At 49.8% G+C, this 27,299-nt stretch overlaps 1 protein-coding gene across 2 annotated transcripts in view; it reads right to left on the bottom strand.

The window, feature by feature from the left end:
- The window catches only part of fdxacb1 (ferredoxin-fold anticodon binding domain containing 1), a 48,917-nt gene extending 21,848 nt beyond the window's left edge, over nucleotides 1–27,069 (bottom strand). The window contains exons 1-3 of one of the 2 annotated variants that reach the window (XM_063038281.1): nucleotides 26,973–27,069; nucleotides 19,108–19,294; nucleotides 9,176–9,332 (exon numbers count right to left, since the gene is read on the bottom strand). In XM_063038281.1, the coding sequence (XP_062894351.1) occupies nucleotides 9,176–9,332; nucleotides 19,108–19,282 (332 nt within the window). In that variant the 5' untranslated portion in view covers nucleotides 19,283–19,294; nucleotides 26,973–27,069. Of the gene's footprint in view, nucleotides 1–9,175; nucleotides 9,333–19,107; nucleotides 19,295–25,415; nucleotides 26,121–26,972 lie in introns of those variants that run through there. The other variant, XM_063038280.1, reaches the window with a different exon arrangement.
- Between the last annotated feature and the right edge of the window lie 230 nt (nucleotides 27,070–27,299).

Below are 27,299 nucleotides of genomic sequence, written 5' to 3'. Positions count from 1 at the left end.
GCGAGCCAAGTTCAAGCTCCTTCATTGATCTTGAGGCTGAATTTGGAGTATCGTGTGTGCGGTTTCGGTCACCTGCCTTGCAGGAGAGATGTCAATAAGGTTGACAGGGTACAGAGAAAACTTAACGAGGATGTTTCAGGCCAAGCAGCATCTATAGGAAGAGGTACAGTCGACGTTTCAGGCCGAGACCCTTCGTCAGGACTAACTGAAGGAAACTCTTCCTTCAGTTAGTCCTGACGAAGGGTCTCGGCCTGAAACGTCGACTGTACCTCTTCCTATAGATGCTGCTTGGCCTGCTGCGTTCACCAGCAACTTTGATGTGTGTTGCTTGAATTTCCAGCATCTGCAGAATTCCTGTTGTTAACGAGGATGTTGCCGGGTCTGGGGGACCTGAGTTATCGGGAAAGGTTGGCACTTCATTCCCTGCAGTGAAGAGGAGATCTGGGAATACTGGTCCATAATCCATTGAAAGTGGCATCACAGGTACAACGGGGTCATTAAGAAAGCTTTCGGCACGTTGGCCTTCATAAATCAAGGTACTGAGTACAGGAGATGGGATGTTATCTTGAAGTTGTATAAGACATTGGTGAGGCCTCATTGAGAGTATCGTGTGCAGTTTTGGTCACCTACCTACAGGAAAGATGTAAACAAGGTTGAAAGAGTGCAGAGAAAATTTACAAGATGTCGCCAGGACTGGAGGACCAGAGTTACAAGGAAAGATTGAATAGGTTAGGACTGTATTCCTTAGAATGGACAAGATTGGAAGGGGAGATTTGATAGACGTATACAACTTTATGAGGGGTACAGATAAGGTGAATGCAAGCAGGCTTTTTCCACTGAGGTTGGGTGGGACGACAACCAGAGGTCATGGGTTAAGGGTGAAAGGTGAAAAATTTAGGGGGAGCATGAAGGGAGCACGTCTTCCCTCAGAGGGTGGTGAGAGTGTGGAATGAGCTGCCAGCGCAAGTGGTGCGTGTGAGCTCGATTTCAACGTTTAAGATAAATTTGGATGGGCACATGGATGGTAGGGGTATGGAGGGCTACAATCCCGGTGCAGGTCGATGGGAGTAGACAGTTTAAATGGTTCAGCACAGACCAAGGTGCACAACACAGTACATATAACTCACACACACAACACATAAAGTATACCGTCAAACGAAACAATGTTCCCCCGGACCAAGGTGCACAACACAGTACATATAACTCACACACACAACACATAAAGTATACCGTCAAACGAAACAACGTTCCCCCGGACCAAGGTACACAACACAGGACATATAACTCACACACACAACACACAAAGTAATTTTACCACAAATAAATGAACAAATAACACAAGTTAAAAAGTAAACAGTATAACGCTGCTGGTACTTCATGCGTGATGAGACCTGTGTGGTGTCAGGGAGTTCAGTTGTCCTGAAGATGACTAAATTCAAGTTTAATTGTCATTTAACCCCCCATGAATACAGCCAAGTGAAACAGCGTTACTCCGCAGTCAAGTGCAAAACACAATTCCAAACCACAGACAAGGCACGTATAAGCTAGCTGTACCAGTTCACACATTTTGGTGTCAAAATGGTTGTCGTGACGCGTCTAATGTGGTGGTGTAGCGTGTCGTGCTTGTCGCTCTCACTTTCAGCTTCCGCCGCTGTCTACCCGTCTCGGGAAAAGGGGAGCTGAACGTGCCAGTCTCTCCCTGCCAGTACACAGCCTCTCGGACAGCAAGCCTCGTGTAACGCCCCCTCGCTGGCGACACACACACGGAAACTGAACCCCTCTCGGACTCGGGCTGAACTACAGGGGACGGGGAGGAGGTCCAGCCCCTGCACGACGTAGCACGCAGGCCCACCGGCGTGCGGACACGCCCCGGTGCTCATGAACCAGCTCCCCGGCTACGGGTAAATAGCCCCCACCGCCTTGCGGGCAGCCTCGGGGGAGAGACGAAGGTCTACAGGAGTTAAACCCAGACAGCAAATCCGGAGTGGAGCCCCCTGACGTCATTGAACATCCTCCCGGCAGCTCCTGCAGCCGAGCTGGTGACAAACGTATTGCTTCATAAGCTTTCCTTTGGGCTACACCGGTGAGGCCAAGAGGGGGATCTTGACGACCGGGGCATCTCAGGATCTCCGTACCTTCCGCCCAACCTTGTGATGATGGCGATCGTCACACATTGTCCTTCCAGACAGCCGGACGCCAACCACCACAATACACATAACGAAAAAAAATACAGTCCAAACCCTTGAGTCCAGGAATGTTACAGCAGTCTGCAGTCAAACACAAGGCAGTGTGTTTCTGCCAAGAGAACACTGGGGGGTGGCAGGGGGAAGCACCAACTCCGACGCCTCTCTCCTGGATGGGCGTAAACAGGCGAGCCTGCGGCTTGAGGCCTAGTTCTCACTACGACCGAGCTCCCCCACCGGCCGCACCCGTGGTTCGCCAATAGATCAGCGATAAGCCAGCTCCAGCACAGACACAACCCTCCCCACCTCCGAGGGCATCTTCAAGAAGGCCGCATCAATCCCGAAGGACCCTCACCATCCGGGACGAGAACCCCTTCTCGTTATCACCATCAGAGAGGAGGCACTGGAGCCTGAAGGCACACAACTTCTATCAGATTTCCGAACGGTCCACGAACACCACCTTCACTTAATTCAGGGGTCCCCAACCTTTTTTGCACCGCAGACCAGTCTAATACTGACAATATTCTTGCAGACCAGCCGACCCAGGGTGGGGGGGGGGCGGGGTTGGTTGTTCAAATAGGGTTAAACTCACCTCAGCATGTATTTTACGGTTAGGGTTGCCAACTTTCTCACTCCCAAATAAGGGACAGAAGTAGCAGTCAAATCCCGGGACACTTTACCCCAGGAAAGGCTCCCATGACCATGAAGCCTTGTGCGGGCACCTGTGTGCGCACGTGTGTACGTGCCGATTTTTTTTCCCACAAATCGGTTTTGGCTTAATCTTCCCGACTATACTGTACATACATTATTTCTACTTTATATAGACTGTGTATTTATCATACCATTCCTGCTTTTACTATACGTTAGTGTTATTTTCGGTTTTATGTGTTACATAGAAACATAGAAAATAGGTGCAGGAGTAGGCCATTCGGCCCTTCGAGCCTGCACCACCATTTATTATGATCATGGCTGATCATCCAACTCAGAACCCCGCCCCAGCCTTCCCTCCATACCCCCTGATCCCCGTAGCCACAAGGGCCTTATCTAACTCCCTCTTAAATATAGCCAATGAACTGGCCTCAACTGTTTGCTGTGGCAGAGAATTCCACAGATTCACCACTCTCTGTGTGAAGAAGTTTTTCCTAATCTCGGTCCTAAAAGGCTTCCCCTTTATCCTCAAACTGTGACCCCTTGTTCTGGACTTTCCCAACATCGGGAACAATCTTCCTGCATCTAGCCTGTCCAATCCCTTTAGGAATTTATACGTTTCAATCAGATCCCCCCTCAATCTTCTAAATTCCAACGAGTACAAGCCCAGTTCATCCAGTCTTTCTTCATATGAAAGTCCTGCCATCCCAGGAATCAATCTGGTGAACCTTCTTTGTACTCCCTCTATGGCAAGGATGTCTTTCCTCAGATTAGGGGACCAAAACTGCACACAATACTCCAGGTGTGGTCTCACCAAGGCCTTGTACAACTGCAGTAGTACCTCCCTGCTCCTGTACTCGAATCCTCTCGCTATAAATGCCAGCATACCATTCGCCTTTTTCACCGCCTGCTGTACTTGCATGCCCACTTTCAATGACTGGTGTATAATGACACCCAGGTCTCGTTGCACCTCCCCTTTTCCAAATCGGCCACCATTCAGATAATAATCTGTTTTCCTATTTTTGCCACCAAAGTGGATAACTTCACATTTATCCACATTAGTATGATTTGGTAGGTTACTTTTTGGGTCTGGGAACGCTCAAAAAATTTTGCCATATAAATTAATGATAATTGCTTCTTCACTTTACGCCATTTTGGCACAAAAAGGTTTCATAGGAACCCTCTACCTTAGCGGGGGAAATACAGGACAAGGGCGGTCCCGTATGGGACAAACCAATTTAGCCCAATATACGGGATGTCCCGGCTAATACGGGACAGCTGGCAACCCTGTGTTCAAGTTCAACAGTGCGTGACAGGGAATGAGGAAAGGTGCAGCTGACTCATATCGTTTCGTCACGGCCCGGTAGCACATGCTTTGCGGCCCGATACCGGTCCGCGGCCCGGTGGTTGGTGACCGCTGTCTTAATTTCACTATTTAGTTATTTTTTGCATTCTGGTGATTTCACACCTCTGCCGCCACAAAACAACAAGTTTCACTTCGCCTCGGTGATAATAGAACCTGATTCTGATTCTGTCACCACCCCATGTTTGCAAACGTTTAGCTTAGCGGTTTGCAGGACGCATTCCAGAGTTCAGAGTTCAGAGTTCAATCCCGGGTGCCCTCCATGCGGACTCCCTGTGGGTCCTCCCTGCGCAATGCGCGGATCATTTTTCCCCCCCCGGATCTCTCCCGCTTTCCTCCCACAGTCCAAAGGTGTGACGGGTCAGGTCAGCCGGTCATTGGAAATTCTCCTCTGATTGGGTTAAATCAGGGTTAAAGGGCGGTTGCTGCCTGGCGTGGTTCAAAGGGCCTTTCCTACGCGGTATCTGCAGTCTAGCCAGCTGCATAGCCGTCTGATACGGGGGACGGGGGGACGGGGGCTGCTACTGCACAGGGTCAACATAGGCTACAAATGTGTCATCTTTAACTTCATGCCTTTTGGAAATCAGTTCATCCTTTACTCGCTTAGCTATTCACAGTAACAGAAATTTTGACTGGGGTGCCCAAACTTTTGCATACCACTGTGTGTATGCGGTTTTTGTCAGTTTTTCAGTCTTGGTCTGTCCTGTGTTTCTGTGATATCACACCGGAGGAATATTGTATCATTTCTTAACGCATGCATTACTAAATGACAATGAAAGAGGACTGCCTGTCCTCATAATCTAATCAACCAGCTGATCCATCTCGCTCCTGCGTGCTCTCCTCGTCACCATCGGAGATTCTGCCAATAGTTGTGGCGCCAGCAAGCTTACAGATGGGGTGTTTGAGCCGTGCCTCGCCCACACGGTCCCGGGTGTAGAGAGAGTAGAGCAGTGGGCTAAACTGCGGGCTGGAGGAGACCGTGTACCACACGTACATGGAGTGTGCGAGGCTGCAGCCCCTCTCTGCGTATTTGCGTGGGCTGCTTCTCGCCTTCTGGTTGCATTTTAGCCCCACCCTATTTATATACGGTCATCCAGTAAGGAGGGGGGGCATGGAGGGATGAGGATGTCCTTGTCAACTTGCTCCTGGGGCTGGCAAAAACAGCCATCCGTGGGTCTTGGAAACGGGTGGCGGGAGGATCTCCCCGGGCAGACTGCCTGGCAATGTTTAGGGGGTATGTCCGTGCCCGGGTAAATACTGAAAAGGAACATGGCGACCACAGAGGCGTTCTGGGAACACTGGGCTCCACAGGAGGTAATTGCCATCATTGATAAAGATGGTAATGTTTTGGTTTAATGTGTATTGTCTATTTGTAGTGAAGTAATTGTGTTAGTCACTGTTTTGTATAAATTGTATAGCAATTTTTTTGCACCGCGGACCAGTTTAATATTGACAATATTTTTGCGGACCGACCGTCTGGGGCGGGGGGGGGTGTGGTGTTCCAGTAGGGTTAAACTCACCTCAACATGTCTTTTACAGTTAGGGTTGCCAATTCTCTCACTCCCAAATAAGGGACAAAAGTAGCAGTCAAATACGGGACGGTGTTTACCCCGAGAAAGACTACCATGACCATGAAGCCTTGCGCGGTCACCTGCGTGCGCATGCATGTACCTGCCGATTTTTTTTTCCACAAATCGCTTTTGACTTAATCTTCCCGACTACACTGTACATACATTATTTCTACTTTATATAGGCTGTGTATTTATCATATCCTTCCCGCTTTTACTATATGTTACTGTTATTTTCGGTTTTATGTGTTATTTGATATGATTTGTTGGGTTATTTTTTGGGTCTGGGAACACTCAAAAAGTTTTTCCCGTATATATCAATGGCAATTGCTTCTTCGTTTCACGCCATTTCGGCACGAAAGGTTTCACAGGAACGTTCTACCTTAGCGGGGGAAATACGGGACAAGGGCAGTCCCATTTGGGACAAACCAATTTAGCCCAATATACGGGATGTCCCGGCTAATACGGGACAGTTGGCAACCCTGTGTTCAAGTTGAACAGTGCGTGACAGGGAATGAGGAAAGGTGCAGCTGACTTGTATCGTTTCCCCGCGGCCCGGTAGCACATGCTCTGCGGCCCGGTGGTTGGGGACCGCTGTTGTATAGCACCGATATTTGTAATAAAGAATTTTGTAATGGGAGGACCGGATGAGATCATGTCCGCCGTAGACCTGGACAGGCAAATTACCCCCCTGAAACAGGAGTTGATTGCAGCCACGACCAACCTCTCAAAGCCCTTCATCACCGTAGATGTGAGTGCTACTGGGCGACAGTCATTAAGACAGCCCACCCTGCACAGGTACGATTGCTGCCCTTTATAAAGCAGGTGGGGACTTCCGAGCACAGCTTAGGAGACAATAGCGCCCAACAGCAACTTCTTTGCTTGCATCGTCGGAAACAGCCACATTTCCATCTACAATATCCCTATTTTTCCCCCTTCAGGGCTCTTTAGAAGACCCTGACCTGCAGTTACACGCTGACTTCGGTTCTTCGTGGGAATGGGACCCACTTTCAGGGTGTCACGACTGGCCGCTATTCGATATACCCAAGGCTCTTCGTGGCTCTGGGGGGAGTGGGCCGACTCAAGGTTGGTGCCTCTGCAGGAAATCGGTGTGTGGTGGGAGTACACAGAAGATCGAAACCAGCGAGCTGGCTGCTGGCCGTGTGGCCCAGAGACCCGAGTTCTTTGGGCAGAGAGCTCGGAAAAGGCGACACAACAGACTCGAGGCCAGTGCCGCCGTTTGGCGTGTCGTGGGAGCACGCAGAAGATCGAAAGCAGCGAGCTGGCTGCTGGCCGTGTGCCCACAGACCCCAGTTCTTTGGGCAGAGAGCTCGGAAAAGGCGACGCAACCGACTTCTAATGTCGTAAAACAGTGAGTTGTCTTGTTATTTTAAAAACGCAAACACGAGGAAATCTGCAGATGCTGGAATTTCAAGCAACACACACTTGTCCTGACGAAGGGTCTCGGCCCGAAACGTCAACTGTACTTCTTCCTATAGATGCTGCCTGGCCTGCTGCGTTCATCAGCAACTTTTATGTGTGCTGTTTGTTATGTCTCCCCTCTCGCTGTGAAACGGAGACACCTCTTTTTCCCTTATTAGGGAGAGAGAGAGGGAGCCTGTGGTATGTCGAATACCGGGTGAATGAGTAGCCTTTGGGGTAACTGCAAGTCTGTGTCTTTTATGACGCTTGAGTGCTCGGTGGGGGGAGCTGATGCTTTTTTTGCTGGTGGGGGAGTGGGGAGGTTGTTGCTTTGCTGCTGCTTGTGCGTGGGAGGGGGGAGCTGGGGGGGGGCTTTGGGGTTCTAACGTTTAATTGTCACTCATTCTTTGGGGGCCCTCCTCTGTTTTCGTGGATGTTTGCGAAGAAGAAGAATTTCAGGATGTATATTGTATGCATTTCCCTGACATTAAATGTACCTTCGAAACCTTTGAGAGTTTGAAAATGTCTTTGAACACCCCCGCCTGCTGGTTGGCACGGGTTTTCAGGGCCCTGGCCAGGTAACTCCTTCGGGGCCGTGCAAGGGTTCCGCCTGGTGAAAGGCAGCCTGACGCTGACCTCCCGAGACAGAGACCACACTGTCGCCGGGCCCTGCAGGGATCCGCACAGCCACAGTTCTGTGCTCCCTTTCAAAGCGAGCGGAGGTGGTGCCGGGCTCGTCTGGGAGTGAAACGTGACTGGCACTGCCGGGGCATGGAACGACACAGGCCCTAAGTTTCTCCGCCTTCCTCTTTCCACCGCAGGCTGCCTCCGCTCCGGTACATTCCGGGCCCAGGAAACGTTCCAGTGGCCCAACAAGTGCAGGGGTGAAGTCGAGCCACGAGGTGAAAACCCACAGAACAAAAACGATACCCAGCGTCAGAAGAACAACGCTAACGCAGACAGCGTCCGCCTCAACGTCGCAAAAACAAAGGAGCTGGTTGTGGACTACAGGAGGAACGGAGACAGGCTAACCCCTACAGACAATGGATCTGGGGTTGAGAGGGTGAACAGCTTTAAGTTCCTCGGCATAAGCATCACCGAGGACCTCACGTGGTCTGTACGTACCGGCTGTGTGGTGAAAAACACACAACAGCACCTCTTTCACCTCAGACGGTTGAAGAAGTTTGGTATGAGCCCCCAAATCCTGAGGACTTTCTACAGGGGCACAATTGAGACTGGCTGCAAGATCAGGGCAAGGTCACAGACTATTGGTCCGTAATCTGACAACAGTATAATACACGGGCACAATTGAGAGCATTCTGACTGGCTGCATCACTGCCTGGTACGGGAACTGTACCTCCCTCAATCGCAGGACTCTGCAGAGAGTGGTGCGGACAGCCCAGCGCGTCTGTAGATGTGAACTTCCCACGATTCAGGACATTTACAGAGACAGGTGTGTAAAAAGGGCCCGAAGGATCATTGGGGATCCGAGTCACCCCAACCACAAACTGTTCCAGCTGCTACCATCCAGGAAACGGTACCGCAGCATAAAAGCCAGGACCAGCAGGCTCCGGGACAGCTTCTTCCACCAGGCCATCAGACTGCTTAATTCATGCTGACACAACTGTATTTCTATGTTCTATTGTTGTACATACTATTTATTATAAATTACTATAAATTGCACATTGCACATTTAGACGGAGACGTAACGTAAAGGTTTTTACTCCTCGTGTACGTGAAGGACACAAGAAATAAAGTCAGTTCAATCCAATTCAGATGCCGGAAATCTGAAACAACACACACCGTGGAGGAACTCAGCTGGCCAGGTGCCATCTATGGAGGGGAATAAATGGTCGGCGTTTTGGGCCGAGACCCTTCGTCAGGACTGGAAAGGAAAGGGGGAAGGAGGGAGGAGGAGGACGCTGACTTGAGCTGAACTGGAAACCCACCACCGAGCAGAGAGACCTGCCCACCCTTGGCTTCGGACTTACCTCACAAAAAACTTCGCCAGAAGTTCTCTGTTCTTTTTCACTCCTGCCTTCCGGCCGCAGTGAGGGAAGTTGAAGATAATCTTGTCAAACCGCCTGCTCCTTAAGGACGGACATCCCTGGAGGTCGGTGCAGTCCACTAGAAAGTAGACTTCTGCTCCTGGCAAGAGGGTTGCAAAGAACAGCCTGTTACATCTCCTGAGTGTGTTAAAATGAGAGTTCAGAATGTAATGTTAATGTTAAGACTCTCGGCAGTGTGGAGGATCAGCGAGATCTTGGGGTCCGTGCCCACAGGACACTCAAAGCTGCTGCGCAGGTTGACAGTGCTGTTAAGAAGGCGTGTTGGCCTTCATCAACCGTGGGACTGAGTTCAAGAGCCGTGAGGTAATGTTACGGCTATATAAGACCTTAGTCAGTTGGAGTACTGTGTTCAGTTCTGAACACCTCACTACAGGAAGGATGTGGATGCTATAGAGAGAGTGCAGAGGAGATTGACAAGGATGTTGCCTGGATTGGGGAGCATGCCTTATGAGAATAGATTGAGTGAACTCGGCCTTTTCTCCTTGGAGCGACGGAGGATGAGAGGTGACCTGATTCAGGTGTACCAGGTGATGACAGGCATTGATCGTCTGGATAGTCAAAGGCTTTTTCCCCAGGGTTGAAATGGCTAACACAAGGGGGCACAGTTTTAAGGTGCTTGTAAGTAGGTACAGAGGGGGATATCAGGGATAAGTTTTTCACACAGAGAGTGGTGAGTGTGTGGAATGGGCTGCCGGCGACGGTGGTGGAGGCGGAAACGATAGGGTCTTTTAAGAACCTCTGAGAGAGGTACATGGAGCTTAGAAAAATAGAGGGCTATGCGGTAGGGAAATTCTAAGCGGTTTCTAGAGTAGGTTACATGGTCGGCACAACATTGTGGGCCGAAGGGCCTGTAATGTGCTGCAGATTTGTATGTTTCTAGGTGTCTAAACCAGAGCTCTTGATCAGAGACACAAGACACAGAACGTAGGAGAGAAAAAATCTACAGCACATTATAGGCCCACAAGATGGCAGATGCTGGAGTTCAAGATGGCTGAATATCATTCCCAACACACAAAGTGGAGAGGAGAACGAAATATTTGTTACTCCGGATCCGATGCAGCACAAAAACTTAACACAGTAAGATAAAGAGCACAATAATAAATAAAAACACAGTAAATACACAAGGCAGGTGAAATACAATACTGTGCAAATGCAAACCTGGGGCAGCGAGTTTGTACATCTCGCGGGAGCAATGGACTCGAAATATTGCGCAGTGTTTGGCTGCCTGGAAGTCTGGTTGATTGCTGAGCTTGGCGAATGGTTTGCAGCCGAAACGTCGGCAGATATTTTGCCAAGCTCGGCAATCAACCAAACTTCCAAAAAAAGAAAGGAGCAAAGGACGTTCGGGAATGGCGAGGGTGGGGCGCCCTCGGGAGGGGTGTGGGACAGGTAGCAGAGAAGAAGTGTCAGGGGGCCGGGGGGGGGCGGGGGTTGGGAACAGTGCAGGTGCAGACACACTGGGCAAGGCCATTTGATTCCAAACAATCGGTTTACTGATCATTACAGAACGTCTCTCCAGTGCTTCCCCCTCCCTTCCACCTTTTCCCAACCGTGATTCCCCCTCTCCCTGTCCTATTCCCACTCTTCCCTCTCCCTTCCCCTTTTCCCAGCCATGATTCCCCCTCTCCCTGCCCCCCTTTCCCACTCTCAGTCCACAATAGAGACCCAGATCAGAATCAGGTTTATCATAGAAACATAGAAACATAGAAAATAGGTGCAGGAGTAGGCCATTCGGCCCTTCGAGCCTGCACCGCCATTTATTATGATCATGGCTGATCATCCAACTCAGAACCCTGCCCCAGCCTTCCCTCCATACCCCCTGACCCCTGTAGCCACAAGGGCCATATCTAACTCCCTCTTAAACATAGCCAATGAACTGGCCTCAACAGTTTGCTGTGGCAGAGAATTCCACAGATTCACCACTCTCTGTGTGAAGAAGTTTTTCCTAATCTCGGTCCTAAAAGGCTTCCCCTCTATCCTCAAACTGTGACCCCTCGTTCTGGACCTCCCCAACATCAGGAACAATCTTCCCGCATCTAGCCTGTCCAATCCCTTTAGGATCTTATACGTTTCAATCAGATCTCCCCTCAATCTTCTAAATTCCAACGAGTACAAGCCCAGTTCATCCAGTCTTTCTTCATATGAAAGTCCTGCCATCCCAGGAATCAATCTGGTGAACCTTCTTTGTACTCCCTCTATGGCAAAGATGTCTTTCCTCAGATTAGGGGACCAAAACTGCACACAATACTCCAGGTGTGGTCTCACCAAGGCCTTGTACAACTGCAGTAGTACCTCCCTGCTCCTGTACTCGAATCCTCTCGCTATAAATGCCAGCATACCATTCGCCTTTTTCACCGCCTGCTGTACCTGCATGCCCACTTTCAATGACTGGTGTATAATGACACCCAGGTCTCGTTGCACCTCCCCTTTTCCTAATCGGCCACCATTCAGATAATAATCTGTTTTCCTATTTTTGCCACCAAAGTGGATAACTTCACATTTATCCACATTAAATTGCATCTGCCATGAGTTTGCCCACTCACCCAACCTATCCAAGTCACCCTGCATCCTCTTAGCATTCTCCTCACAGCTAACACTGCCGCCCAGCTTCGTGTCATCCGCAAACTTGGAGATGCTGCATTTAATTCCCTCATCCAAGTCATTAATATATATTGTAAACAACTGGGGTCCCAGCACTGAGCCTTGCGGTACCCCACTAGTCACCGCCTGCCATTCTGAAAAGGTCCCGTTTATTCCCACTCTTTGCTTCCTGTCTGCTAACCAATTCTCCACCCACACCAATACCTTACCCCCAATACCGTGTGCTTTAAGTTTGCACACTAATCTCCTGTGTGGAACCTTGTCAAAAGCCTTTTGAAAATCCAAATATACCACATCCACTGGTTCTCCCCTATCCACTCTACTAGTTACATCCTCAAAAAATTCTATGAGATTCGTCAGACATGATTTTCCTTTCACAAATCCATGCTGACTTTGTCCGATCATTTCACCGCTTTCCAAATGTGCTGTTATCACATCCTTGATAACTGACTCCAGCAGTTTCCCCACCACCGACGTTAGGCTAACCGGCCTATAATTCCCCGGTTTCTCTCTCCCTCCTTTTTTAAAAAGTGGGGTTACATTAGCCACCCTCCAATCCTCAGGAACTAGTCCAGAATCTAACGAGTCATCACTCACACAAACAACAGGAATTCTGCAGATGCTAGTCCTGACGAAGGGTCTTGGCCCGAAACGTCGACTGCACCTCTTCCTAGAGATGCTGCCTGGCCTGCTGCGTTCACCAGCATCTTTGATGTGTGTTGCTATCATCACTCACATATGTCATGAAGTTTGTTTTTTTTTGCTGCAGCAGTACAGTGTAATACATAAAATTACTACAGTTATATGTGCCTAAGACTCTTACACAGTACTGCACACAGATTGACTGTGTGTCCATAAAGTGACGCTGGGCACAGGAGTGTCTGTACAGAAGGTGACTCTGACAGGAAATGATAAAGTAGTGGTGGTTTGTGGGTGTGGAGGGGTGCGTTAGTGGGTGGAGGTGTTGATCAGACTCACTGCTTGGGGAAAGTCACTGTTTTCGAGTCTGGTGGTCCTGGCGTGGATGGTAGGTAGACTCCTCCCCGGAAGGATCATAGGGGTCTCCCTACCATCCATCAAAGACATTTATCAGGAGCGCTGTATACACAGGGCCCTTAGTATTATCAAGGATCCCATCCGTTCATCCAGCATCCTCTTTGACTTTCAACTAATAAATAAATATATTTAATTTATGCACTTTATTTTGTTTATCCATATGTAATTCATTTGTAGGGTTAATCCCTACTTTCCTAAGTTATTGTGTGTTATATTTGTTTTATGAGTAATACTGTGCTTTATACGCTGATTCCGAGCAATGTCTTGTTGGGCGTATGTAATGCCTTGGTTCACATCTTTCCCGTTGTGCTGTCGGTATTTCATTTTGGCAGTTCTGTGAGAGCAGCCCGTTCTGTTTTCAGTCTGTTCGGGTTACTGTTGAAGATCAGGGACGATGTGGAATGTGTGCCGTCCAATTAGCGGGACGTTTTTCTCGGTGAGGGGCAATAAAGTTGGGCTTGGGGGCTTTTGTTCGAGAGGAGATGAAGAGGGAAGACACTGGGGAGAACCGGTCACAGCCTACGATCCAGTGGGAGACCTGTTTGCTCGAGATGGATTGCGAGCGACGTTCGGAAGGCGGTGTGTGTGTGTGAGTTTTCATGTTGACCGAGATCCCAGTGCGTGAGTGACAGAGAAGTTCAAGATGAGCTCCAACTTGTGCACGTTTGACTGTTTAATTAGAACGGGCCCTTTTCTTTTTGTTATTATTCACTAACCCTTTAGTTAAGATTCATAAATAGAATTCCGTTCATCGTATGCAGTGTGCTGTCAGTTATTTTGTGGCGTTAATTTGTAACAGGGTAACGAATAACACAGCATCCACACAGACCGAGGGTTTGGGGTGGGATCGAGCAGGCCTCAGTCTCACAAATTTGGCAGGACTTCAGAGTGTCTTCCCTCAACTTCCCTCAAGGAAACCAGGGTGATTCATGTATATAGATAAGTGACAATCAAATTGATTTGACGTGACTTATTTTTCAACAGCAAGCATTTCTTTTATTCAGTAAATTCACTTGACGAGTGTTGACAATGTTTGTCTTTCAGATGCTTTCTGAGCTGTACTGCACTCTGAAGTTTTTTTTTCCCCTCAATTCTTACATCCCTCTCAACTCAGACCTGCTGGATCGGGCTGTTTAATTCTTAGGTTGATCATCATCATTGCGCGCCGTGGCGTATGACATCATCGTTATGCGCCATGTTGTATAACACGGGCGGTTGTGGCCCTTCCATGATTGTTCTTGGCAAATATTTCAACAGGACTGATTTGCCGCTGCCTTCTGGGCAGTGTGTGTCTTTACAAGACTGGTGACCCACCCAGCCCATTACCAATACCCCTTCAGAGATTGTCTGCCCGGCGTCAGTGGTCACAGAACCAGGACTTGTGATCTGCACCGGCTGCTCGTACGACCACCCAGCACCCGCTCCCGCGGGTTCACGTGACCCTGATCGAGGGGGCTGAGCAGATGCTACACCTTGCCCGAGGGTGACTCACAGGCTAGCAGAGGGAAGGAGCGGACTTCCATATCACCACCCCGTCTAATTCTTAGATTGTACTGTTTAATTGTTACTTTCTTTGCTGTCTTACAATGATCTACATTTATTTTAAGTAGTTCTTAAACGTATAACAGTTTATACAAACTCTACAGATGTGTGGTGGAGAGTGCATTGACTGTCTGCATCACGGCCTGGTATGGAAACAACAATGCCTCTGCACAGAAATTCCTACGAAAGGTATTGGATTCAGCCCAGTACATCACAGGTAAAGCCCTCCCAAACATTGAGCACATCAACATGAAACACTGTTGCAGGAAAGCAGCGTCCATCGTCAAAGATCCCCACCACACAGGACATGTTCTCTTCTCACTGCTGCCATTAGGTAGAAGGTACAGGAGCCTCAGGACCCACACCACCAGGTTCAGGAACAGTTATTACCCCTCAACCATCAGGAAGAAGGTACAGGAGCCTCAGGACCCACACCACCAGGTTCAGGAACAGTTATTACCCCTCAACCATCAGGAAGGAGGTACAGGAGCCTCAGGAACCACACCACCAGATTCAGGAACAGTTATTACCCCTCAACCATCAGGAAGAAGGTACAGGAGCCTCAGGACCCACACCACCAGGTTCAGGGACAGTTATCACCCCTCAACCATCAGGAGGGAGTTACAGGAGCCTCAGGACCCACACCACCAGGTTCAGGGACAGTTATTACCCCTCAACCATCAGGAAGGAGGTACGGGAGCCTCAGGACCCACACCACCAGGTTCAGGAACAGTTATTACCCCTCAACCATCAGGAAGGAGGTACAGGAACCTCAGGACCCACACCACCAGGTTCAGGAACAGTTATTACCCCTCAACCATCAGGAAGGAGGTACGGGAGCCTCAGGACCCACACCACCAGGTTCAGGAACAGTTATTACCCCTCAACCATCAGGAAGGAGGTACAGGAGCCTCAGGACCCACACCACCAGGTTCAGGGACAGTTATTACCCCTCAACCAGCAGGGAGGAGGTACGGGAGCCTCAGGACCCACACCACCAGGTTCAGGAACAGTTATTACCCCTCAACCATCAGGAAGGAGGTACGGGAGCCTCAGGACCCACACCACCAGGTTCAGGAACAGTTATTACCCCTCAACCAGCAGGGAGGAGGTACGGGAGCCTCAGGACCCACACCACCAGGTTCAGGAACAGTTATTACCCCTCAACCATCAGGAAGGAGGTACGGGAACCTCAGGAACCACACCACCAGGTTCAGGAACAGTTATTACCCCTCAACCATCAGGAAGGAGGTACGGGAGCCTCAGGACCCACACCACCAGGTTCAGGGACAGTTATTACCCCTCAACCATCAGGAAGGAGGTACAGAAGCCTCAGGACTCACACCACCAGGTTCAGGAACAGTTATTACCCCTCAACCATCAGGAAGGAGGTACGGGAGCCTCAGGACCCACACCACCGGGTTCAGGAACAGTTATTACCCCTCAACCATCAGGAAGGAGGTACGGGAGCCTCAGGACCCACACCACCGGGTTCAGGAACAGTTATTACCCCTCAACCATCAGGAAGGAGGTACAGGAGCCTCAGGGCCCACACCACCAGGTTCAGAGACAGTTATTACCCCTCAACCATCAGGAAGGAGGTACAGGAGCCTCAGGGCCCACACCACCAGGTTCAGGAACAGTTATCACCCCTCAACCATCAGGAAGGAGGTACGGGAGCCTCAGGGCCCACACCACCAGGTTCAGGAACAGTTATCACCCCTCAATCATCAGGCTCTTGAACCAAAGGGAGTAACTACACTCACTTGCCCATCCATTGAGATGTTCCCACAACTAATGATCTCACTACAAGGATTGTTTATCTCATTGTCTCATGCTTTTGTTATTTATTGCTATTTATTTATATTTGCATTTGTTCAGCTTGCTGTCTTTGGCACTCTGGGTGACCTTTCACTGATCCTGTTTACAGTCACTATTCTATAGATTTCCTGAGTTTGCCCGTGAGCAAATGAATCTCAGGGTCGTATAAGCTGACGTACGTATTAAATTTACTTCTAACGTTGACTCAGAACTGTAACATGCCTCTAGCAGTTATATAAAGTATAATTTTGGAATGCTCCGGAAGCTTCTTTGCTTTCTCATTGGCTAACGTGGTACCCTGGTACTCAAACGAGGACATTCGAAGCAGTTGTCTCTTATCGACAGATTTCTGAATGGAATTTTTTTGATCTTTCTGGGTATAAAATAACTTAACACAGAGTAGTTCCACCTCAATCTTCTTAGCTTCCTCTTCAGCTTCCCTCTGATCAAGGAGACAGATCTGGGAGTCGTCCGGGACTACGGATACCCGGACGATGAACTGGACTGGACTGGAGATACAGGGGCTCCGCACGAGAAGGGACAGAGCTGACTGTACTTCCCGAGGGAGGCTCCGGTCGCTCACCCTCTGCAGTGCGAGGTTGCAGACTGTTCTACGACCCGGAGGCGGCCAGCGTTTGATTCCATGCTGTCGTCTGCTGGGGTGGCTAGGGTGGGAGCGGCTGAGGCCAGGAAGACCGATAAGCTCGTCAGGAAGGCTGGTTCTGTTCTGGGGGGGTGGGGGAGGGAACTGGATCCCCTGGTGGTCGTGTCTGAGAGGAAGCTGTGGAGAATTATGGCCAATCCCTCTCACCCTCCCTCCATGACACACTGGACAAACAGAGGAGCACCTTCAGTGCTGTTTACACTGATTACACCGAGCTGCGTCACTGAACACCTCAGGAGATCCTTTCTCCCTGTGCGGCTGTAAGATTGTACAACTTCTCCGCCATAAGTATAGTGAAAAAGACTAAGGAGCTGGTTGAGGACCTGAGGAGGGCTAAGGTACCGGTGACCCCTATTTCCATCCAGGGGGTCAGTGTGGACATGGTGGAGGATTACAAATACCTGGGGATACGAATTGACAATAAACTGGACTGGTCAAAGAACACTGAGGCTGTCTATGAGAACGGTCAGAGCCGTCTCTATTTCCTGAGGAGACTGAGGTCCTTTAACATCTGCCAGACGATGCTGAGGATGTTCTACGAGTCTGTGGTGGCCAGTGCTATCATGTTTGCTGTTGTGTGCTGGGGCAGCAGGCTGAGGGTAGCAGACACCAACAGAATCAACAAACTCATTCGTAAGGCCAGTGATGTTGTGGGGATGGAACTGGACTCTCTGACAGTGGTGTCTGAAAAGAGGATGCTGTCCAAGTTGCATGCCATCTTGGTCAATGTCACCCATCCACTACATAATGTACTGGGTGGGCACAGGAGTACATTCAGCCAGAGACTCATTCCACCGAGATGCAGCACAGAGCGTCATAGGAAGTCATTCCTGCCTGTGGCTATCAAACTTTACAACTCCTCCCTTGGAGGGTCAGACACCCTGAGCCAACAGGCTGGTCCTGGACTTATTTCCTGGCATAATTTACATATTACTATTTAACTATTTATGATTCTATTACTATTTAATTATTGATGGTGCAACTGTAACGAAAACCAATTTCCCCTGGGATCAATAAAGTATGATTATGACTATGACTATATTTAATCTGTTTGGGCCTTTTAACATTCGGAAAGTTTCTACGAGATCCCCCCGCCCCCCATTCTCCTGAATTCCAGGGAACACAGCCCGACGTTCCTCATATGGTAACCCTTTCACTCCAATGTGTTTTCAGGACGGAACCTGCTGCCACACCATCGTTTCATTAAGATAAGATAAAACTTTCTTTATCCGGCAGGAAATGTTGCAAGGTTGCTCAGTCAGAAACATATAGTTTAAAATTCGAAATGTAATCATAGAGATACAAGAAAACAATACAAAATTTGCATTAAAAAGGGACAGTGCAAGATACAGACGTGCAATGAAACCAAATGCTTCTATAGTCATAGTCATACTTTATTGATCCCGGGGGAAATTGGTTTTCGTTACAGTTGCACCATAAATAATAAATAGTAATAAAACCATGAATAGTTAAATAGTAATATGTAAATGATGCCAGGAAATAAGTCCAGGACCAGCCTATTGGCTCAGGGTATCTGACCCTCCAAGGGAGGAGTTGTAAAGTTTGATGGCCACAGGCAGGAATGACTTCCTATGACGCTCAGTGCTGCATCTCGGTGGAATGAGTCTCTGGCTGAATGTACTCCTGTGCCCACCCAGTACATTATGTAGTGGATGGGAGACATTGTCCAAGATGGCATGCAAAGTTATGGCAAAGTTATTTCCCGTGGTAGGTATCTGCGGTCCCTGACAACTTCCACGTCTGTCCCCTTGATCAGAGGGAAGCTGAAGAGACAGTGGTAGAGACAAGAGGGCACGACTTCAGGATTGAAGGACGTCCGTTTAGAGCAGAGATGCAGAGAAACTACTTTAGTCAGAGGGCGGTCAATCGCTGGAATCTGTTGCCACGAGTGGCTGTGGAGGCCAAGGCATTGGGTGCATTTAAGGCAGAGGTAGAGAGGCTCTTGATTAGCCGGGGCATCAAAGGGGATGGGGGAGAAGGCAGGGGAGTGGGGCATGACTGGAAGAATTGGATCAGCCTATGATTGAATGACAGAGCAGACTCGATGGGCTGAATGGCCTACTTCTGCTCCTATGTCTGATGGTCCTTTGGACTAGGACATTAGAATCTACAGAGACCAACACCCCTCATGCCCGTGGTAAGACCTTACCCTTCTCCAATAAGTAGTCGATGTTGCCTGCCGCCCGTTCGTGCCTGGTGGCCGCCTCTTCGCTCTCGTAGCAAGTCGCCACGATCCGGGTGTCCCTTGACACGCGGTCACACAGGGAAGCGGCGAAGGAGAAATTCCCCTCTCCCACCAGCAAGATGCTGCCGCCGGGCCTCATCGCCTACTCGGCCTGAAAGGACAACCGGAGGCAAGCGTCTCAGGTTCCGTCACACGTATGTAAAGCCGCAGATGCTCGAACTTTACCCTCTCCACTCCCACTCCCCCTCCCCCCGGCTTTCCACAGGGATCGCTCCCTCCGTGGTTCCCCTGTCCATTCGTCCCTCCCCACTAATCTCGCTCCGGACACAGACACCTGTAAGTATTTCAGGTGTTTCACAATACATATAAATACACGAGATAGCTTATGTACACAGATTGATTGTCTGTCCATAAAGTGACGCTGGGCACAGGAGTGTCTGACAGGAAATGATAAAGTAGTGGTGGTTTGGGGGTGTGGAGGGGTGGGTTAGTGGGTGGAGGTGTTGATCAGACTCACTGCTTGGGGAAAGTCACTGTTTTTGAGTCTGGTGGGTCCTGGTGTGGGTGCTACGTAGCCTCCTCCCCGATGGGAGTGGGACAGACAGTCCGTGAGCAGGGTGGGTGGGATCCTTCACGGTCCTGGTGTGGACGCTACGTAGCCTCCTCCCCGATGGGAGTGGGACAGACAGTCCGTGAGCAGGGTGGGTGGGATCCTTCACGGTCCTGGTGTGGATGCTACGTAACCTCCTCCCCAATGGGAGTGGGACAGACAGTCCGTGAGCAGGGTGGGTGGGATCCTTCACGGTCCTGGTGTGGACGCTACGTAGCCTCCTTCCTGATGGGAGTGGGACAGACAGTCCGTGAGCAGGGTGGGTGGGATCCTTCACGGTCCTGGTGTGGACGCTACGTAGCCTCCTTCCTGATGGGAGTGGGACAGACAGTCCGTGAGCAGGGTGGGTGGGATCCTTCACGGTCCTGGTGTGGACGCTACGTAGCCTCCTCCCCGATGGGAGTGGGACAGACAGTCCGTGAGCAGGGTGGATGGGACCCTTCACGGTCCTGGTGTGGACGCTACGTAGCCTCCTCCCCGATGGGAGTGGGACAGACAGTCCGTGAGCAGGGTGGATGGGACCCTTCACGGTCCTGGTGTGGGTGCTACGTAGCCTCCTCCCCGATGGGAGTGGGACAGACAGACCGTGAGCAGGGTGGGTGGGATCCTTCATGGTCCTGGTGTGGACGCTACGTAGCCTCCTCCCCGATGGGAGTGGGACAGACAGTCCGTGAGCAGGGTGGGTGGGATCCTTCACGGTCCTGGTGTGGACGCTACGTAGCCTCCTCCCCGATGGGAGTGGGACAGACAGTCCGTGAGCAGGGTGGGTGGGACCCTTCACGGTCCTGGTGTGGGTGCTACGTAGCCTCCTCCCCGATGGGAGTGGGACAGACAGTCTGTGAGCAGGGTGGGTGGGATCCTTCACGGTCCTGGTGTGGGTGCTACGTAGCCTCCTCCCCGATGGGAGTGGGACAGACAGTCCGTGAGCGGGGCGGGCGGGATCCTTCACGGTCCTGGTGTGGGTGCTACGTAGCCTCCTCCCCGATGGGAGTGGGACAGACAGTCCGTGAGCAGGGTGGGTGGGACCCTTCACGGTCCTGGTGTGGGTGCTACGTAGCCTCCTCCTCGATGGGAGTGGGACAGACAGACCGTGAGCAGGGTGGGTGGGATCCTTCACGGTCCTGGTTTTCCTTTGGGTGTGTGGAGAGGGGGAGCCTGCTACAAGGGTAACAGCTCGCTCTCCGTATCGTACTGCCCGGGCTTGCGTATCTAGACAGCTAGGCCACAACATCCATGGCCGACCTCCGACCAACAGGTGGCGCTGGCATACACAGATCGATTGCCTGTCCATAAAGTGACGCTGGGCACAGGAGTGTCTGTACAGAAAGTGACTCCGACAGGAAATGATAAAGTAGTGGTGGTTCGGGGGTGTCTGGAGGGGTGGGTCAGTGGGTGGAGGCGTCGATCAGACTCGCTGCTTGGGGGAAAAGACACGGTTTTCATTGAGAGTGAACGAAATCATTTATCTCGGAATGCCTCCCAAGCCCAACACCCCGCCACCCTCCAAGCCCGACCTCCTGCCCATCCCCGCCTCGTGCCCTTTACCCGCCGTCATCAGGAGACGGGCCCCCCGCTACGACTCAGGACACCGGTCGGGGTCTCTCCGTTCTGCAGCAGACACACGGAAAGAATCAGAAGCAGGGCATTTGTATCCTTTACCCTGTTCCAACTTTGATCACGGCTCAGGTTTTAACTTAATCCCATTCCCCTGTCTTGCTCCCACTACTCTTGATTCCCATTATCTCCAGAAACCTATCTGAATTAACCCAAAGATTCAATAACCAGAAATCTTGCTTTGAGTTGCTTCAATGACTGACAAAGGACCAGAGCGCTGATCACTGACTCGAAGAGAAGAAAACCAGGGGTTCGTCAGCTCATCCTCATCAGAGGTGGAGAGGGTGAGCAATGTTAGATTTCGGGGTGTGACGACTTCAGAGGGCCTGTCCTGGCCCCCAGCACGCAAGTGCCATTACAAAGAAAACAAGACAGTTCCTCTGCTTTCTGTGGAGTTTGTGGAGATTCAACGTGACATCTAAAACTTTGGCAAACTTCTATACACGTGTATTGACTGGGCATCACCGCCTGGTCGTGGGAATACCAGTGCCCTCCTACAGAAATCCCGACAAAAAGTAGTGGGTCCATCACGGCTGAAGCCCTTCCCCACCATTGACAACATCGACATGAAACGCTGTTTCAGGAAAGCAGCATCCATCGTCAGGGACCCCCACCACCCAGGACATGCTCTCTTCTAACTGCTGCCATCAGGAAGGAGGTACAGGAGCCTCAGGACACACACAATCACGTTCAGGAACAGTTATTACACCTCAACCATCAGGAAGGAGGTACAGGAGCCTCGAGTCCCACACCAAAAGATTCAGGAACAGTTATTACCCCTCAACCATCAGGAAGGAGGTACAGGAGCCTCAGGACCCACACCACCAGGTTCAGGAACTGTTATTACCCCTCAACCATCTGGAAGGAGGCACAGGAGCCTCAGGACCCACATCATCAGGTTCAGGAACTGTTATTACCCCTCAACCATCAGGAAGAAGGTACAGGAGCCTCAGGACCCACATCACCAGGTGCAGGAACAGTTATTACCCCTCAACCATCAGGAAGGAGGTACAGGAGCCTCAGGACCCACACCACCAGGTTCAGGAACAGTTATTACCCCTCAACCACCTGGAAGGAGGCACAGGAGCCTCAGGACCCACACCACCAGGTTCAGGAACAGTTATGACCCCTCAACCATCAGGAAGGAGGTACAGGACCCACACACCAGGTTCTGGAACAGTTATTACCCCTCAACCATCAGGAAGGAGGCAAAGGAGCCTCAGGTCCCATACCACCAGGTTCAGGAACAGTTATTACCCCTCAACCATCTGGAAGGAGGTACAGGAGCCTCAGGACCCACACCACCAGGTTCAGGGACAGTTATTACCCCTCAACCATCAGGCTCCTGAACCAGAGGGAATAACTTCACTCACCCCAACACTGAACTGTTTCCACAACCTTTCTTTGAAACTACATACAAACTTCACACCTCCATATCCGCAGGTCCACAGACATCCAAGTGAATTTTAATCAGCAACAAGAGAAGATCTGCAGATGCTGGAAATCCGAGCAACACACATACACAAACAAAGCGCGGGAGGAACTCAGCAGGCCGGGCAGCGTCTACGGAAAAGAGTAAAACAGTCGACGTTTCGGGCCGAGACCCTTCGGCAGGACAGGGACTTCGGAGGGTCTCGGCCCTAAAAGTCAACTGTTTATTCTTTGCCGTAGAATCTACCTGACCTGCTGAGTTCCTCCAGCATTGTGTGTGTTGCTTGGGTTGTAATCAGCATTGTCTGTCTGGGACTCACGGCTTTTAGCGATTCATTGTTCATGTCTGCAACTCCAGATTAAATCCACAATACATATTCAGATGTGAAGACTGGCAGCCAAAGTCACTTGCCAAACGTAAGTGTGCCCAAACCCATAAAAATTGTTCCAACACTTAATAATAAATTTTACTTTGATCTTTAAATCCCTAAAACCCTCACTAATTTTTATAGATGCACCGTAGAAAGCATTCTTCTGGGGTGCATCACAACCTGGTATGGAAGTTGTCCTGTCCAAGACCGGAAGAAGCTGCAGAAGATCGTGAACACGACCCAGCACATCACGCAAACCAATCTCCCGTCCTTGGACTCACTTTACACCGCACGCTGTCGGAGCAGTGCTGCCAGGATAATGAAGGACATGACCCACCCAGCCAACGCACTTTTCGTCCCTCTTCCCTCCGGGAGAAGGCTCAGGAGCTTGAAGACTCGTACGGCCAGATTTGGGAACAGCTTCTTTCCAACTGTGATAAGACTGCTGAACGGATCCTGACCCGGATCTGGGCCGTACCCTCCAAATAGCCGGACCTGCCTCTCGGTTTTTTTTTGCACTACCTTACTTTCCATTTTTCTATTTTCCATTTATGATTTATAATTTAAATTTTTAATATTTACTAATTTTTACTATTTTAAGTATTTTTAATATTTAATATTTGTAATCCAGGGAGCGGGAAGCGCAGAATCAAATATCACTGTGATGATTGTACGTTCTAGTATCAACTGTTTGGCGACAATAAAGTATAATTTCAAAATATCCAGAAATCTCTCACTGAATTGATTCAATAACTAATCCTCCACAGCCCTTCACGGTTGAGAATACTAAAATTCCACTCATTTCATTTTCCATGTTTACAACATCTCTCTGCCAGGGAGGGGGAGGGGAGCATTTTACAGCGTTGAACGCTGCAAAAATATCGTCAATTTTCAATGAGGTGTTACCTACTGCCACCGTAAGTCTACAGGGGCGCAAGCACACCGGCTCTCCACTTGGCCTTGGGTCAGGCGGACCAATACCTACGTCAGGCTGCTGTTTATTGATTACAGCTCAGCGTTCAACACTATCATCCCCCACGCTACTAACCGAGGAGCTCCCAAACCCGGGCCACCGTGAGCTAAACTATTCTCCCATCTTGTTCCAATTTCCGGCTTTTTCCCCATATCTCTTGCTACCCTGACTAAATAGATACCTATCAATCTCCTCCTTAAACAAACTCAATGATCGGGCCTCCACAGCTGTATGTGGCAACAAATTCCATAAATCCACGACCCCTTGGCTAAAAAAAAACTCTCCTCATCTCTGTTTTAAATGGGTACCCTCTAATTCTAAGACTGTGGCCTCTTGTCCTGGACTCACCCACCAAGGGAAACAGCCTTTCCACATCTACTCTGTCCAACCCTTTCAACATTTGAAATGCTTCTATGAGATCCCCTCTCATTCTGCTATATTCTAATGAATACAGTCCAAGAGCCGACAAACGCTCCTCATATGTTAGCCCCTGCATTCCAGGAATCATCCTCGTAAATCTTCTCTGAACTCTCTCCAACCTCAGAGCATCCTTTCTAAGAGAGGGGGCCCAAAACTGCACACAGTATTCCAAATGAGGTCTCACTAATGCCCCATAGAGCCTCACCAACACCTCCTTACTCTTATACACTATTCCTATTGAAATGAATGCCAACATAGCATTCGCTTTCCTTACCGCCAATCCAACTTGGTGGTTAACCTTTAGGGTATCCTGCACGAGGACCCCTAAGTCCCTTTGCACTTCCGATTTTTGAATTTTCTCCCCATCTTAATAATAATCTGCTCGATTAGTTCTTCTTCCAAAATGTACAACAGTACATTTCTCAACATTGTATCTCATCTGCCATTTCTTTGCCCACTCTCCTAGACTGACCAAGTCTCTCTGCAACCTTTCCGTTTCTTCAACACTTCCTGCTCCTCCACCTATCTTGGTGTCATCCGCAAACTTAGCCACAAAACCACTTAATCCATAATCGAAATCATCGATATACATCATAAAAAGAAGCAGCCCCAACACCGACCCCTGTGGAACACCACTAGTAACCGGCAACTGATCAGAATAGGACCCATTTATTCCCACCCTTTGCTTTCTGCCTATCAGCCAATGCTCCACCCATTCCAAGATCTTTCCTGTAATTCCATGGGCTCTCATCTTATTAAGCAGCCTCATATGCGGCACCTTATCGAAGGCCTTTTGGAAATCCAAATACACAACATCCACAGCCTCTCTCTTATCAATCTTATTTGAGATTACCTCAAAAAATTCCAATAGGTTGGTGAGGCAGGATCTTCCCTTCATGAAACCATGCTGGCTTGGGCCTATGTTGTCATGCACCTCGAGATAGTTCATAACCTCATCCTTGAAGATCAACTCCAATAACTTTCCAACTAGTGATGTCAGACTAATAGGTCTGTAATTTTCTTTTTGCTGCCCCCCTCCTTTCTTAAACAGCGGAACTACATTTGTGACCTTCCAATCCTCCGGAACCATGCCAGAGTCTATTGATTCCTGGATCTCCAATGCTTCCACAATCTCCAAAGGGACCTCCTTCAGAACCCTTGGCTGCACCTCATCTAGGCCGGGAGACTTATCTATTCTTAGTCCACTTAGCTTCCCAAACACTCTCTCTCTAGTAATTTTGACTGTAGCTAATTCTATTCCCTGCTACCTCTGGCTATCAGGTATGTTGCTAATGTCTTCCACTGTGAAGACTGATGCAAAATACTCATTCAGTTCCTCTGCCATCTCTTTGTTACCCATAATAATTTCTCCAGCATCATTTTCAATCGGTCCTATATCTACCCATGTCACTCTTTTACTCTGCATATATTTTTTAAAAAACCTCTTAGTATCCTTTTTAATGTTAATTGCCAACTTCCTTTCATAATTCATCTTTTCTTTCCTAATGACTTTCCTAGTTTCCTTCTGTAAGTTTTTAAAAGTCGTCCAGTCCTCAGCTTTCCCACTAATTTTTGCTTCCTTGTACGTCGTCTCTTTTGCTTTTATTTTAGCCTTAACCTCTCTCGTTAGCCACACTTGCTCCATTTTTCCCATTCATGATTTTCTTTCTTCTAGAAATATATTTTTTTCCTGCACTTTCCTAATTTCTAGCAGGAATTTCATCCAAGTCTGCTCTACCGTCCCTCTGTCTAGCTTACTTTTCCAATGGACTTGGGCCGGTTCCTCTCTCATACCACTGTAATTTCCTTTGTTCCACTGAAGTACTGATGCACCTGATGCCAGCTGGAGACAGGGCCAGCTCTATCATGGGCAGTAGCCTCCCTACCAGAGGAAGACCACAGCCCTTCGGCCCTTCTAGACCATGCCAGACCTGGTCTCCCTGAACCGTAGCCCTCCAGTCGATATACTTAACCTAAACTTCTGTTAAATATCACGACTGAACCCATGTTCACCACTCCCACTGGCAGCTTGGTCTACACTCTCACCACCCTCTGGGTGAAAAAGTTTCCCCTCCCTTTAGATGTTTCACCTTTCACCCTTAACCCATGACCCCCAAGTTCTAGTAGCCTGCCAGCATTTGCCCTTTATAATTTTGCACGCCTCCATCAAATCTGCCCTGTTTCCCCTATGCTCCCGGGAAATAAAGCCGATCCAATCTCTCCTGAAAACCCGGGTCCTCCAAGGCCCGGCAACATCCCCCCTCCAAACCCCAAACCCCAACCCCGGACCGGGGGCCGGCGACCCAGGCCGTTCGGCCCACCCTGTCCGTGCCGGCCACCACCCGGAGGCGGGGCGCTGGGTCCAACAGGCCCGGCAGCCTGCGCCCGCATCGAGGCCCAGCTTCCTTACCGAGTCCCCGGGCTGCCGCTCGACCTCGCCCGCCGAGAGCGAGGCCCGGGCGCGGCCGCGAGTGGCGAGCGCCGGCCGCGGGCTGCGGGGAACTCCCTGGGTCCTAGCGCCCCACACGCCTACACCCACGCATGGGTCCTAGTGCCCGACGGCAGGCCAAAGATTCAAGATCCTTTAATGTCATCTCCAGTACACAAGTGTAAAGAAGATGGAAATAATTGTTACTCCGGATCCAAAAAAGAAAAGAACAATGAGAAAAAGAACACAATAGTAATAAAATATAAGTTAGTTTATGTACTTTGATTGTATGCCCAGAAAGTGAAGCTA

The sequence above is a fragment of the Mobula hypostoma genome, chromosome X2 (assembly GCF_963921235.1).
Source record: "Mobula hypostoma chromosome X2, sMobHyp1.1, whole genome shotgun sequence".
Lineage (NCBI taxonomy): Eukaryota > Metazoa > Chordata > Chondrichthyes > Myliobatiformes > Myliobatidae > Mobula > Mobula hypostoma.
This window is presented reverse-complemented; position numbering and strand designations above follow the sequence as displayed.